Source organism: Vombatus ursinus, unplaced genomic scaffold (genome assembly GCF_900497805.2).
Source record: "Vombatus ursinus unplaced genomic scaffold, bare-nosed wombat genome assembly UNPS02015175.1, whole genome shotgun sequence".
Classification (NCBI taxonomy): domain Eukaryota; kingdom Metazoa; phylum Chordata; class Mammalia; order Diprotodontia; family Vombatidae; genus Vombatus; species Vombatus ursinus.
The window spans coordinates 23,049,088-23,065,475 of NW_020954953.1; the positions used below are offsets into that span (position 1 = coordinate 23,049,088).

Sequence of the window (16,388 nt, forward strand, 5' to 3'; positions counted from 1 at the left end):
TAACATTAACTATGTCCTATTGTATTTTTACTTATTCTGTTAACTATTTCCCAATTACATTGGGCTCCCAAGGCTCTGTCGGCACTTATATTTGACACCTCTGCCCTAGGAAACTCCCTCATAAATTGTAAAGCAAATGCTCTTCTGTTTTGGAAGAGGAAGATTTCTCACTGGGAATTCCTTATACCTGAATAAAATCCACAGGTCTGGTTAAAAAAAAAAAAATTAGCATATACATAGTTTGTATCTAAGTACTCAAAAGCAGTTCTTTTAAATTAGTGGAGCATTTCTTTTACCATGATTATATTTGGCACATCTCCCTCACCTCCTTCCTTTTTTTTTTCCTTTGAAAGTACCACAGAGGTAAATCTATGTCTAAGGGAATACAAAATTTAAATCCATGGGGTTCAGATTTATGTTTCTGTAGGGATAGAGCTGAGACCTGTGATTTCATTGGTCTATAGAAAACTTCCTAGATGAGGAAATTCCTACCAGATGATAGCAGAATTTCTCTACAGCTTTTAGGTTTACCCAGGGGTGGGGAATCTGCTGCATCGAGGCCACATGTGGCTCTCTAGGCCCTCAAGGGAGGCCCAAATTAGATTCAGTGAAAAGGTCACACCCCTGGCTAAGACAGCCATTTAGCATTGACTGAGTGATTTGACCAAAGTAACATAGCCAGAATGTGATAGAAGTAGGGTTTGAACCCAGTGCTTCTTGGATTGGAGGCTGGCTATTTATCCACTACCCCACACTACACATGGAATTAGGCATAGTGGCCTTAAAACTAAAAACAAACTGAAATAACTATTCCAGATAGATATTCAATAAGCTACAGAAACTTTTTTTAAAACCTAATTTTAATTTGGAAATTTGTCGCTCTAACACATTTCAAGATGCAACCATCTGCAAACCGAATTAAATTCCACTATTAAAGTTTTGGTAAATTACTTCTAATTATCTCCCAAATGAAGTTTTCATTTTTTTTTGACTAATATACCATCTCCATAAGTCCCTACTGTGTTAAGGAATCTTAATCAGTCAGTCAAGAAACATTTATTAAGCATATACTATGTGCCAGGCACTGTGCTAAATTCTGGGGATATAAAAAGAGGCAAAAGACAGTCCCTGCCCTTAAAGAGCTCACAGTCTAATGGGGGAGACAAAGGGCAAGCAAATACATACAAAGCAAGGTATATACAGGGTAAGTAGGAGATAGTTGAGAGGAAAGGCACTAGAATTAAAAGAGGTTAGGAACGTCTTCTATAGCAAGACGGGATTTTAACTGGGACTTACAGGAAGCCAGGGAGGGCAATAGAGAGAGTTGATGAGGGAGTAGGTTACTGGATCAAGAGGGGTCACATTTTGTTCATGGAACAGCCAGGAGGCCGGTGTCACTAAATTGAAGAGGAGGAGAGGGAAGTAAGTTGCAGAAAGACTGGAAAGTAGGAGGGGGTTAGGATATGAAGAGCTTTGAATGCCAAATGGAGCATTTTATATTTGATCCTGGAGGCAAATAAGGAACCACTGGAGTTTATTGAGGGTGACATAGTTGGACTTGCACTTTAGGAAAGTAATTTTGGTGGCTGAATGGAGGATGGATTGAAATGGGCACAGACTTGTGGTAGGCAGACTCAGCAGCAGGCCATCGCAATAATCCAGGCTTGAGCCAAGTGAAGTAGAATAGAGGGAGAAGAGGACTCAGGACAGAATCCTGAGGGATACCTATGGTTAAAGCCTTTCATCTGGAGAAGGATCCAGCAAAGAATACTAGGAAGGAGTAATCAGATAAGTAGGAGGAGAACCAGGAGAGAGGGTGCCCCTAAAACCTAGAGAGAAGATAGGATCAAGGAGAAGAAGGCCATTAAGTGTCAAAGGCTGCAGAGAGATGGAGAAGGATGAGGACTGAGAAAAGGCAATTGGATTTGGCAAGAAATCATTGGTTACTTTGGAGAGAGAGGTTTTAGTGGAATGATAAAATCAGAATTCAGAGTATAGTGAGTTAAGAAGAGAGTCGGAGGAGAGAAAGTGGATGCATCTATCCTAGACAGCCTTTTCAAGGAGTTTAGCCACAAAGGGCAAAAGAGATAAAGAGTAGAGATAAGAGATAAAGATTGCAAGGGTAGAAGGATCAAGCCAGGGTTTTTTCAGGACAGGTGAGACATGGGCATATTTATTTATGTGCAATGGAGAACAAGCCATTAGATAGACAGAATTTAAAAATAAATGATGGCATGAGAATGATGATGGTGGCAACTCTCCTTTGAGGGAGAGTTTTCTGTCTCCCAACATTCACAGAATGGGTGTTTCCAAAAAGTGATGGATTGAAGGCAGAGGAGGGGTTATTCTTTTGAAACTTTACTTGGGAACTTAAAATTTAAATTTATACTACTGGCTCCTCAATATTAAGGATGAAATACAAAACCAAATGCCTTCCCTTCACCTTGCAAGGTCTCCTCAGCACAATTTTCATCATCAATATGACCAGGTATGTGTGTGTATGTATGCACATACACACAATATACATATACACACATACGTATATATACACATATACTATACACATACATATATACTATACACATATACACATACACATATACACATATACATATGCACACATACAATATATACTATGTGTGTATATGTATATGTATATATATGTGTGTGTGTGTGTATATATATATATATATACACACACACACACACACACACACACACACACACACACCGGGCTATTGTAGGAGGATTAACCAACTTCATTTTTCCAGGTTGTAGTAATTTATAAGATTATGTAATATCCAAAAGTTTGTACCATGCAGAAACTACTTTAATGCAGCTAAGGGGCATGAAATGTTGAGGGGAATTCACAAGAATTAATGCTAAAATAAATTTACTTAATTTCTAATTTAATATTGGCAGTAAATTCTCATAAACTGGCTGGCTTTCTCTCTGAGAACACATAATTCTTAGGTTGGGACAGTGGGATTTTTTTTTTTTAATTTTCCTGGAAGAATCAAAACGTTGCTGCTTTTGGGATTCAACTATTTAAGCTTTTCTTGCTCTGACTGGAGAGTGAACATGACCCAAGTTTTTAGGGCACGGTATAATAGTGAATGATAGAAGGACCTGGCATAATATGGTCTGTGAGGTCACAAGGAGTCAGACACAACTAAATGACTGAACAACAAACAAAATATTATTTCTACTCCTGGCACTATAAGTAGCTGGTTATGTAATCTTGAATTCTGTTGTTCTCAGTTTCTCTGTCTGTAATTTGAGGGATAATTGAGTTTATCAGAAAATATTTTATGTGGAGAAATAAATATAGGGATAGGGACTGCATCTGTGATTTCATTGGTATAAGGAGTACCCAGTGAGAAACTCCATCTACCTATGTAGGTTGGCACCTTCTCAACAACTTACAGTCTTGAGAGAGTTGCCTGGGACACTTAGAGAAGTTAAATGACTTGTTCAGGTGGTCGCAAAGTCAATATTTGTCAGAGATGGGAGTTGAACCTGCCTCCCAGTGTCCAAGGCAAACTCTCTCTCCACTTGACTCATTGCCAAATAAATACAGAGATTTACAAATATAGCCTTCTAGTTCAGAGTTGAATAACAGCCAGGGGTTCCTGTTTTCCTACTATTTTCTCTTCGAATGGGCACAGTAGGCTAAATTCTTCACAAATGTAACACTCTGGGAAACCAAGTACAAAAATTCCAAAGGGCTTCAATAATAAAACGGATGTTTATCAAGACAAGCTTAAGGAGTGATGATCTTTTCTCTCATTTACCTCCTCAATGTGTATGGAATTTTTCTTTATAGAAAGAATACAGAAATTGGTCGAGAGAGCTTGGAAGAAATAATTTTTCTTCCAGGTGGGAAAAAAGCAATTATTTAGAAATTAGAAAGATTTTTGTTTCTTTGTGATCAGTCAAGATATAACCATTCTTCATTTTAGGTTCTTCCAACACTCCCTCCCACCCTTCCAGTTTTATTTTTGAAGGTCATGTTTTTCCTACTCCCACAGCTGTAATCACATGCATTCTTACACAGGATGTAGCCTATCAACCACCCAGACTTGCTGACCAGTCCTTGGATAAATCGGAAGATTAACATCCAGGTGTAGCTTGGAGAAAGGGCCATGAGTACTCCCGAAACACCAGTTATGAGAATTGTAATTAAAAGGCTCAGCTTACGACCAAACCTGGCAAGAAACAGACACATTGAGAAGGCAGAATTAGGCTATGAAAAATATTGAAGAAGCTTAAGAAATGATGCTGGTTAATTATTATTTAAAGAAGCAGGGGACTTCCTGAATGAATATCATCTATTCAAGAGTTTTTCCACGAATACTGAGAAAAACGTTAATTTAGAAAGGCCAAAGTCACCCACTGTATCTTGGACCATTGCCAGCCATCTCGACCTTTGTCTTGCCACTGGATTTTGATGACTTTGGAGGAGTGAGGCTGATGACTTTGTACAGTGCTGCCTCACTTAAATCCAATTCACTTACAAGTCAAGACATCATCCTCCTGATGTTATTGGTCCTCTTCAAAAACAAAAGGTGAACAATAACACCAGCCACAACCCGTATTACTAACCTAATGACCCAAATTCTCCCCGAAAATTGAGCAATGCTACATAAAGTCTTTTTTTCCCTTTTAGAAGTGATTTTCGTTTTTAAAATACATTTTTGACATCTTTTGTTTTTTCAATCACCTACATTTATCACTCTCCCTTATTTCCCCCTTGCCTTACTCCCAATCTCTCCCAATCAGAAGTGGGCTGGTAAATATTTAACAACAGGTTGGGGGGGGGGGAGGTACGATTGTATGTAGGCCACATTTTAAAAGTTTAAACTACAGTATTAACATTTTTTCCATCACTGTCTTAAGTCTAGACCATCAACAAAATAATAAACCAAGTCCGGAATTGTAGTTTTACCAATTTCCAAGTTGTAAATTCGTACACTTAAAATTTAACAATCACTCTGGTTTGAGCAGGTTCCAGCACACTTCTGCTTATGACAAAGAGTAAAAAAGAGGGGGAAAAATTCAGCAAAACTAACCAACATCAAAAATATCTGCTGTTATCTGTATTGTTTCACACTCGTAGGCCCCCAGCTCTGCAAAAAGACGTGTATTTTCGGATTTCTTCTTTAGGGGCAAAGCTTGATCATTACAATTTCCCAGCATTTAGTTTTTATGGTTTTATTTTTTCTGCAGAAACATTCTTTACCACATACCAAGGAATATTTGAAAATAAAATGAAGTTTCCAGAAATCCAATTTACCCAAATAGCCTTTGCCAAGACACAGAAGGCCTGTTGTCTTTTTGGAAGTAAGGAAACCAATGTACAAGAGCCTGGTGATGTTTTTAGTATCACTTTTCTCCTTAACTTTTTCTATAGTTATTTTCTCTCTTTCTTAAGAAATGAATGTAGTAGAAGGAGAGAAAGGCAGATTTCAGCTTCACACAGAAAGAACTTGCTAACAATTAAAAGTATTCAAAAGCAAAATCCCATGGGAGAAAGTGAATTCCTCATTCCTGGAAGCCTTCAAAGCAAAGACTTGATGATTACTTTTCTGGGAAGATGCAGGGGAATTCTTGCTCAGATTTGGGGAATGACTAGTTGAAATCTGAGGTCCCTTCTAATGCAGATTCTGTGATTCTGTAGTTTCTCAGATATGATGAGGGTGGGACTTGATTCTTTCAGATTATCAAGTGAAATATTCTACTGGTGTATATTGGTCTGTCAGAGTTATGGCACTCAAGGTGAATTAGGGCAAGAATCGACTTAAGGGGAGGGAACCTGCCACCTGGAGGCCACATGTGGCCCTCTAGGTCCTCAAGTGCTGCCCTTTGACTAAATCCAAACTTCACAGAACAAACCCCCTTAATAAAAAGATTTGTTCTGTGCTGAGACCATTTTCTCTAAACCCACTAGTAAAGAAAAGACTAATAGCCAATATTTATTGAGCACTTTTCTGGTTTGCAGAGAACTGTCCATTCATTATCTCATTGGCACCCTGGAACAATCCTGTAAAGTAGGGCTGTTATATAGATGCTATTATGTCCATTTTACAGATAAGGAAATTGAGGTAAAGACAGAATAAGTGACTTGTTTGTGATGTCAGAGAGAGAATTTGAAACCATCTTCCTGACTCTAAGTCCAAAACTCTATTCTTTAGTATTCAGGGAAAATGGAGACCTAAATACATCAGTCATCCTTGATTCTCTCCCAATGCTATTTTTTAACATGGTGTGGTATGTTTGTCCCAGGGAGAAAATGGGTTATAAATTTTATTCTATATCCTACAATTTTATATCACACAGTCAATCCCCTTAGACTGGGAACTTTGCTTTTCAGAGAGTTATCTCTTCTCTAAGTGGCTTATAAGTAGGGTTCTTGAGGTCAAGGACTACTTTTACTTATCTTTGCATGTGTATATATACATGCATGTGTTTGTACATGTGTACATAGACACTTGCATGTTTGTATGTATGTATGTATATACATGTATATCTATCTATCTATCTGTCTATCTATCTATCTATCTATCTATCCATCTATATGTCTCTAAATACTGAGCACAGCGCCTGGACCAACATGGGAGCTCAAAAACCATGTGCTTATTGGAAGTAAGAGGACAGCCTACTGTGTAAATAAACCTAACACCTCTTCTGACTTTTAGAGAACCATTTATTCTTTATATTATTATCATGGTCATTATGTAGGTTGTTCTGATTCTGCTCCTTTCAATCTGCATCAGTTCATACAAATCTTTCCATGTTTCTCTGAATCAGATAAATCTTTTCAGATATCACCAATGTGTTGTTTTGTTTTGCTAGACTATGTGTATTTGTTACAAAAGAAGGCTTCTATTTGCAGGCAGGAGATGCTGAGTTAGAAGACAGTGATAAATATGCTAAAATAAGACCAAAAACACACCAATAAAATTTTTTTTAAAGGAACAGAAGACAAAAAGAAACTCAGAAAGGGATAGTTGAACCAAGGGAATAAACATTTATTAAGCACTTACTCTGTGCTAGGCCAGGCCTGTGGCCTTGAGGCTACTTATTGCTCTCTAGTTCCTGGGTAGTGGCCTTTTGACTGAGTCCAAGTTTTACAGAACAAATCCTCTTATTTAGGGGTTTTGTTCTATGAAGTTTGGATTCAGTCAAAGGGCCACACTTGAGGACTTAGAAGGCCACAAGAGGCCTCGAGGCCGCAGGTTCCCCACCCCTGTGCTAGGCACTGTGCTAAGCATTGGAGATCCAAAGAAGAGGAAAAAAACAGTTCTTGCTTTCAAGGAGCTCATAGTTTAATGGGGAAGGAGGGACAGTGATAATATACAAACACTTGTATACAAATAAGATATATACAGCACAAATTGGAAATTATCTCAGAAGGAAAGCACTAAGATTAAAAAGGATTGAAGAAGGGCTTCTGGCAGAAGGTAGAACTTTGGCTGATATTTAAAGGAAGTTAGGGAAGCCAGGAAGCAGAGATGAGAAGGAAGAGAGTTCCAGGCATGGGGAGACAGCCAGTGAAAGTGACTGGAACCTGAGGATGAAATGTTATGTGTGAGGAACAGCAAAGAAGGTGTCACTGGATTACAAGAAGGTGGAAGAAAATTGGAAAGGTAAGAAGAGGCTTGGGGCAGCTAAGTGGCACAATGGGTAGAGCACCAGCCCTGGAGTCAGGAGGACCTGAGTTCAAATCTGGTCTCAGACCAGACACTTGACTCTTAATAGATGTGTGACCCTGGGCAAGTCGTTTAACCCCAAATGCCTCATACGCACACAAAAAAAGAGGTCAGACAGAGGAATTTTGTTATGACCTTGAAAAATTTAATAAAGTATATTTCTTTTTAAAACTTCATTTAGTAGTTCACCCGTTTTCGTATAAAATCCCATTTTTCTTTGTATATTTAAAATATTTGTATTTGTTGCCGATTAAAAAACCCCAAAACTCCAAAGCTGATCAAGACTTTGAGACAGAGTGATCTGGTTTATCCTGCTGTCTCTAAGAAGAATTATATCTAAATTATTTCCATAAAATAAAGATTTGTATTTTATTCTTTAAGATCTGTAGGTTATAAATCTTCAGCCATTCTACTGTCTAGTAGTAGTCACAATTATTATATCTTTTTCCTCAATAATAGCTTGTACTTAAATAGTGCTCTTTACTTATATGAGCTCATTTGCTAGTTAGTTTATACCATTTGCCCCTGCCCCAACTCCTTGTGGGACAGTTAATACAGTAAAATTAATTTTAATTCTGTCCCAGTCCTGAGAACCAGGCCCTAAATAAGTACTCTCACTAAGAGAGATCTGAGGCTTCTAGGGCAAGTCATATTACAGGTCCCTAAATCCTGAATGTTCTTCCAGAAATGAAATCAAGGTAACATGAACAACAGTTATTGTTGTCATTTTTCAGTTGTGTCTGACTCTTTGTGATCCCATTTGGGGTTTTCTTGACAAATATATTGGAGTGGTTTGCTATTTCCTTCTCCAGCTCTTTTTACAGATGAGGAAACTGAGGCAAGCAGATGAGGAAGCTGAGGCAAGCAGGGTCACACAGCTAACATCTGAGGCTAGATTTGAACTCAGGAAGATATGAACAGCAAGGGACACTTTAAAAGGAAAAAAAAACAGAGCCACAAAACAGCTTCAAGGTGTATGTGCGTAAAGGGAGACTGGCTCTGCCTTCATAGTGGTGGAGAAAGGTGGGGACTCTTTCTATGATTATAAAAAAGGCAGTGTGATATAGTAGGTGGAGAGCTGGGCTCAGAGGCAGGAAGACCTAGTTTCCAGTCTGGCCTGTGACATGAACTGACTCCGTGCTTCCAGTCAAACCTCTAAGAATAAAGTTTGCAGAGCTGTCACTAACTATTTTGGTGAAAGGAGTTTCCTCACTGGGAGTTCCATACATGGATGAACTTACAGTTCTGGTCTTGAAAAAAAAAGCCCAAGTTTATGTTGTTTTGGTTTTGTTTTGGTTTGAGTTATCAGATGGCAAAGCTTTCTCCTTCTGTACTCTCCCTGAGTCACTGCCTGGCATTGGTGGGCATAAAGGCCTTCCAAGGCATGGAACGTAGGGATAGGAGCAGTTCCCCCATGTCATTGTGACCTTGAATGATTCTACTTGAGATGGAATTCTTCAACCTTCATAAACTCTCCATTCCTGTCTTGCTATAGTGCTGTGTTTGCTTGAGAAGTAACTAAATTATATAATAAGGGCCATATTGACATTAGGAATCTCAAGCCATTTCCATACAATAGATATGACATGATCTATTTTTCATAATATACTTCCCTTTACAGACACAGATTACAACTCCATAACAATCTTTTAGAGTTTCTGAAACCAAAAACTTCTCTTCTATGTGCCAGGTAATATCAGAACCCAGAGTCCTAGTTTAATCCCTGCTCAACCTAGGGTCAAAGATTTAGGGAATGGAATTACAGAGCTGAACAGGAAAACAAACTGGACTTAAGGGCATCTCCATAAAAAAAAAAAGGGCCTTGGGCTGGGCTAATTACTGCTGTTTATTAACTTCATATGTCTAGAAGTGTTCCTTCGCAAATGAGAAGACCACCCACTGTGCAAATGAAAATTACACAGAGGACTTTTAATTTAGTCATTTTTCATTATGGTAACTCTTTATAATGACCCCTTTTGATGTTTTCTTGACAAAGATACTGGAGTGGTTTGCTACTTCCTTCTCCAGCTCATTTTACAGATGAGGAAACTGAGGAAGACAGGTTTAAGTTGACTTGCCCAGGGTCACATAACTAGTAAGTGTCTGAGGCTAGATCTGAACCCAGGTCTTCCAGACTCCAAGCCAGTACTCTATCCATTGTGCCACCTAGCTGCCCCTTTTCATTTAAATGGGCAGTTTCTATTCCTACTATTGGGCAGTTTCTGTTCCTACCATTTGCTATTAGGCCTTTCATCACAATCAACAAGACTTATTAAGCTCCTACTATGTGCCAAATCCTAACATTCTTGCCTTTGAGAAGCTTGAGAAACACACCTGTTGATGATTTCATTCACAGGTGGGTCAGATCAGTTGAATACAACTGGATCTCACCCTGATAACACAGTCTGAGTCATTACTAACATAGATTAAGTTAAAGCAAGAAATCTATGACTCAGGAATACAACTTCTCACCTTTTTTTTTTTGTTGGTATTAGGTAGGTCCAGAAAATGGTTGTGATCTAGAGCAAATCACTTCACATTCCTGGGCCTCACTTTTCTTATCTGTAAAATGAGGGGATTGAATCACATATTGAACTGCATAACCTGAGATCTCATCCAGCTCTAGGAGGCTCTATAATCCCATTTCTTTTTTTTAGAGAAATCCTAATCTTTTAGAGAAATGGATGAAAGACTAGCAAACTTCTCTACAAAAGAGTTTACATGAAATTTTGTCATATAAAAATCAGATTCCTTCAGATTGGCCTTAACTGTATGACTTGGTTAAGTTAGAAAATGGCATAGATGTGGCAAAAAGAATATGAAAAACCAAAAAAGAACATGAAAAATCCTACTGTTTTAGATCAGCTTTCCCCAAAACAGGAAAAGGGGATGGAGTGGGGATAGAAATGACCTACAAGCATTTGTTAGGAAGTTTACAAGAAAAGAAAATAGAATTCCCAAAACTGTTAGGGGAAGGATTCAATTTAGTTGAATTCAACAAATGCTTATGAAGGGCCTGCTTTATATGTAACGCACTCTGCTGGAGATGGGGTGGGAGAGAATTTAAAGATAAAGTCTAATGGGTAGAACACTGGGCTCAAAGGTGGAAAAACCTGGATTCAAGTCCTACCTTGGACACAGACTAGCTGAGTGACCTTGGGCCAGTTACTTAATCTATCTAAGAGACTAGAAGTTACAGAAAAGGTGCTAACCGCATTGGTAATGGGAATTTCCTCATCAGGGACATCTCCTACACCGGTGAAATCACCGATCTAGTCTTTATTCCTATTCTAATAAGCCATTGTTTAAGGCAAGAGTTTTTAACTTTTTGTGGGTCATGGATCCCTTTGACAGTCTGGTGAGAACTAATACCACTGTGGTTTGTTGCTTATATTTATAATGGAAGGAAATGCTAAATTTCAGTTAGAGGTTGGTGAAAATAAAGATGCAGTATTTCCCCCCATACAAACTCTTGGAGCCTCTGATCCCATGTTGAGATCTGGTTTAAAATGATGAGTCAAACAGTGTAATAAGTAATAGATCACCAGAGGGAAAGAGGGAGGGAGGGAGAGAGAAAATGAATTCAAGCAAAAATGCATACTGAAGTTATGTATGTAAATAGATAATTTGCTTGGGCTTGTGGTTCAGGAACATACAAATTGTCCTATACTATTCATGGGTTATGAGAATTGTTAACTCATTTATATCTGATGGCCTCTAAGTAGTCTATTAACTAAGCTGAGGGGCAAACAGGAACATATCATGTTGATGATTTAACATTCACTTCCCTTTTGCTGATAGAGAAGTAGGGGGGAGGTAGTTGTGAGACTGGCCTTGTCTGTTAGCAAGCAAGAAATTAATTAATTGGTGAATAGGCCGTTGGAAGCCCAGACTCTCATTGTTGGATTCTGGATCTTGAAATGTTAATGGGTCCCTAATGATGCAGGAGGTAATGACCTTGTAATGACCTTCCAAATTTGTCTTCTATTATCCCTTAAGATTAAAAGTCATATATAATTCACTATCTTCTTTGAACACCCGAGTGAACAGAGCCAGAATGGGCACACAGGCAATACTATTATGACGTGATATGAATGCTCTTTGCTAAAATTACCTCCCGCTCTTCCTCACCATGTTGGTTCCTTTTTAGTCAGTCCTCTGTTAAATTGTAAGTATCTCTGAGGGAAGTAACACATTAAGCCCTGTCACCTGTGAATATTTCGGCAGGAATTGTGCTGTAAGATTACCTTTTACAATAGGGAATGGGAAACCAGGCAAATACTCTGATGCTTCTGGGAAGGACAGAGTCAGGTGAGGGCAGTACATGGGGTCAGAGGGCAACATGAGGACAGCACGAAATGTTTTAGAAATGCAAGCACACTCATGAACTAAGAATCTTGGTCAAAACAGGCACCCTTTGAAAATATGATCATATGAAAATTTTGTGGATATATGAAACAAAATTCTGTGTGCTATTCCACTTGGAATATGCAAAAGAAGAAGAAGAAAAAGAAGAAGAAGAAGAAGAAAAGAAAGAAAGAGAAAGAAAGATAGAAAGAAATGGCTGACCCAACCTCCTTGCTGCCAGTATACTTCCATCACCATTATCCTATAGTTCCAAGATGATACATAATTGAAGAGGGAAATAATGCTCTCTTCCGTTTATAGCCTGCTCTCTTAGATCCAAAAGGTCATTAGAGCCTGTGGGATCCTGCCTAATAGTACCATTCATTTTGCTTCTCTTCTGAGGGGGGACCTTTTCATACCTTCCAGACTGATGTTGAAATTATGATAATCAGATTCTTAGTTTTCCTAGAGGAGGCAGAGAATGTTTTCCTCTCACTCTTTAACCTAGATTCTATCACATATCCAATGTGAATCTGGCCCACAGGGCCACTTTGGATGCCCAGGGAGTCTATTAGAGGCTATGAGTGGGTCCAAGCTATCTGGGTGGAAAGTTGAGTAGAGAGAGGGGAAGAACCATGGAGGCTAGCGAGCTGGTGAAAAGGAATAAAGCCATGGCAGGAAGAGCTCCCTAATGCTTAAAACACAACTCTCTTTGCCCCCACTCTTCTAGGAGAGATATCTGTTATTATTCTCAAGACAATTAAGGGAAGATAACTTTGCTTATAATAACTTACATTGACCTAGCACCTAAAAACTTATAAAATATTTATCTCACAACAACCTGGTAGGAAAGGTAGTACAAATGTTATCAACTCCACTTTACAGTTGCAAAAGCTTAGCTCTGAGACTTTAATTGACCTCCCCAGTGTTGAACATCCTCAAAGAATCAGAAATGGGATTTGATCTAGGTCTTCTGACTCAATGATTAATGCTATTTCCACTATGCTTTGCTATAAAAGGAATGTGTTAAACTCAGGAAAATGTGAAGTGTTTTTACTTGGCCATGATTTTGTAGTTAGACTACTACGTACTCAGGGAAAACATGAAATCCAAGGAGTAGACATAAAGACAAAAATAAAAATGTTTGGTATAGTGAATGTTTTTTCTTTTCTTTTTTTTCGCTTGTCTTTATTTCCTCCTTCCTAACTCAATGGGGCCCTTGGAAATCCAAGAGAACCACAAAAAAGTCCAAAAGAATCTTTAATGAATAGAGAATCACCCTTATCCAACATGGGTTAAGTTCAAGTCCTAACTCTGATTCAGACACTGACTGTGTGACCCTGGGCAAGTCACTCAACCCCAGTGTTGCAGATCACTCACTTGCGTATTTTTAGACTTATAATGGAAGATGGTGAGTTTCAGAGGAGTTTTTTCCCAAAGAATTCCTTACACCAATGAAATCATAGATTCAGTTTCTCCAAAAGAACAGGACCATCAATTCTTCTTAAGAGGTTCTATTTCAGAATGCATATTTAAATCCTATGGTATTGAAGACATACCTGTCTGCTATGTAACCGATGCCCACAGAGCCAATAAAAAATCCGACATTCACAATCGATTGAAACAGGTCCAGTTTCCATGAATTGGCACATACCAGGTTAAACTGCAGAGATACATCTTAAGTTAGAAGACAATGAAAAAGAAATCTCACCACTAATACTAGAGGGATTGAGCATTTCATATAGTGCTGAACTTATAGCAAGTGTGTACTCAACATTTGTGAATTTGAATTGGTATGGCTTAAAGGCAATAAACTAGAGGCTTTCTTTCTTCACGCTTTTCTTAAGACAACTGGAAATTTGCAATTGAAACCTGCTCTAGCAACTGTTTTTGGTTAGTTTTATTTGCCTGGTTATTTCTATGTAACAGTCACATTCTATCTTCAGGGATCAGAGCCTCAGAGGTGGAAACGACCTTAGAATCCATCTAATCCAACCTATATCTTTTTCAAGATAAGGAAATTATCTTGAATTTGTCTTTGAATGTGATAGAGATATGTGACTTATCCAGCAAGTCTGCACGATATCAACACAATAGCCAGCAGCTTAAAGCATAAGAGTATGGTAGAATCTTTGAATTGAAAGGACCTTGTGAGGTCAGCAAGCTCATAGGGAGATTTGAAAGTTAACTTCAAATATTTTAAGGATTGTTGTACAAAAACGGGATTTGACATGTTCTGTTGGATCCTATTGGGTAGAACTAGAATCAACTTGTAGAAGTTGCAAAGATGTCAAGAAAAATATTTTCTAACAATTAAAGCTGTTCCAGAGTGCCTGGGTTCCAGAAACAAATACGTCTAGGTGCATCAAGATGAGCCATTAGCCCTGGAGTCAGGAGGACCTGAGTTCAAATCTGGCCTCAGACTAGCTATGTGACCCTGGGCAATTTACTTAACTCTGATTGCCTCTCCAAAAAAAAAAAAAAGATGAGCTGTTAGCTTTTATCTTAAGAAAACACATCATCGGTCATTTGGTTCCATTTCTAGCCTTTTATTTACCTTAACTCCGTGAGAGCTACTTCCAACTAGGCACTTTGTTCTAGGGAGATGTGTGTTCAATGACTCTTGGAAATGTCCCAAACAAGCTAATTGGGCTCAATGCATTTGTTGTAGTATCGTTCATAACTAATTTGTCACAACTCAATACAAGCACACCAAACAATTATTCCTCTGTATATCACAGGTGAGTAATTTGAGCACCTTCACATAGCCCAGATGTATTCATTGTACTTCAGTGAATTGAGTGCCCAGGAATTGAATATATTTACGTCCAACACACAGTCCATGTGTCTCATTTAGCAAGCTCTTGAGGAATTGGCTAAGACTTACCTCAGTGACAATGGAGGAGCCTGGAGTGTCGTATACCCAGCCATCCTGACAGGTGGTAAGAGGGATGTGGCTCCCGTTGCTGGTAAAATTGGCAAAAGGGTCCGTGCAGCTGAGGGCTGTCTGATTCCAGTCCACGTCATATCTCCGGCACTGGCTGATAAAAGCGTCTCCTGGTAACCCCAGGCCTGGCACTGTGTAATTCAGCTCCTCTTCCAAACTCCAGCCACATCGTTTGCTTAGCTCTGAAACTCCAGGGTTCAGGCAGCGGTGATCTGGGGTGAAGCCCAGGAAAACAATCCCCACATAGATGGGGGTGAAGGTGGCAGAAATTAGGGACAAAATAAAAAAGGTTTGTTTCTGGAAGAAGTTAAATTCCCCAATGTGCTCTAGAATGTCATCTACAGTGGGCATTATTCCTGGAGGCAATGCTAGTCCCGCTGGTCTTCTCAGCACTGCTCGAAAATTTTGCTGACAGGCTGTTTAGAGCTCTGCAAAACTTTTGACCAAAAGTCAAAGGGTGACAGTTCATTTACTTTACAAATTGACCAGCCTTTCATCTAGACCTTTACTTTGTGAGAGCCACTTCCAACTGGGCGCTTTGTTTCAGGGAGATGTGTGTTCAGTGATTGTTGGGAAGCCAATCGGGCTGAATGTGTTTGTTGTAATATCATTGGTGGCTTGTTTATCGCTACTTAATACAAACACACCAAACAATTATTCCTCTGTATAACACAGGTGAGTAATCTGAGCACCTTCATAGATCCCAGATCCATTCATTCTATCTCAGGAAAACTGAGTGCCCAGGAATCAAATATATTTAAATCCAATACACAGCTCTTCTCTTCCTCTGTACGAGAAGGTAAACTATATTTCTTTGGCCTTATTACAGAGCAAAATGTTAATAGGTGGTCTGGGGATGAAGCTGTGATATAATTCCAAGTCAGTTTATTAAGATCTCTCTGTGTTTCTTGTTGTACTGGGTGCCCCTCATATGCAACCATGATGCTATTCATGTCGTGTTGGCAGATAAACATCTCCAATTTTGATTTCACTAATGAAAAGTGAGTGTTTGGGGCCTCAACCTGGCATTCTTGTCTCATCCCCATACAATACACTTACCTTTGACCTAAATATTTTTATAAAGACTTTATTGTCAGTGTGTTGGTTTAACGTATTCATTCTACTCTCTACATGTCCTGTACATTTTTGTCCATGTTAGCAGTGAATGTTTAAGTGCTCTGGCAAATGTATCTAAATTCAAGGGAAGTATGTCAGTCTTAGAAAAGGAAACAAACAATCTGTCTGTCTATGTGGGTCAACAACAGAATCCTAAAAGTTATTTTCAAGCTGCCAAAGAGAGTAGGTCGCCTATTGTTTCATCTGCATAATAAGTGCCAGAAATTTAATCAAGTTTTCTTGTGCATTTGTTTTTCCTACAAGAG

General features: G+C 38.8%; 1 protein-coding gene across 1 annotated transcript in view; it reads right to left on the reverse strand.

Moving 5' to 3' along the window:
- Window positions 1-15,357, reverse strand: part of LOC114031498 (solute carrier family 22 member 2-like) — a 42,675-nt gene extending 27,318 nt beyond the window's left edge. Inside the window, exons 1-3 of the mRNA XM_027846597.1 lie at window positions 14,947-15,357; window positions 13,619-13,722; window positions 4,054-4,208 (exon numbers count right to left, since the gene is read on the reverse strand). Coding sequence (XP_027702398.1) covers window positions 4,054-4,208; window positions 13,619-13,722; window positions 14,947-15,357 — 670 coding nt within the window. The remainder of the gene's footprint in view (window positions 1-4,053; window positions 4,209-13,618; window positions 13,723-14,946) is intronic.
- Window positions 15,358-16,388: the final 1,031 nt, after the last annotated feature.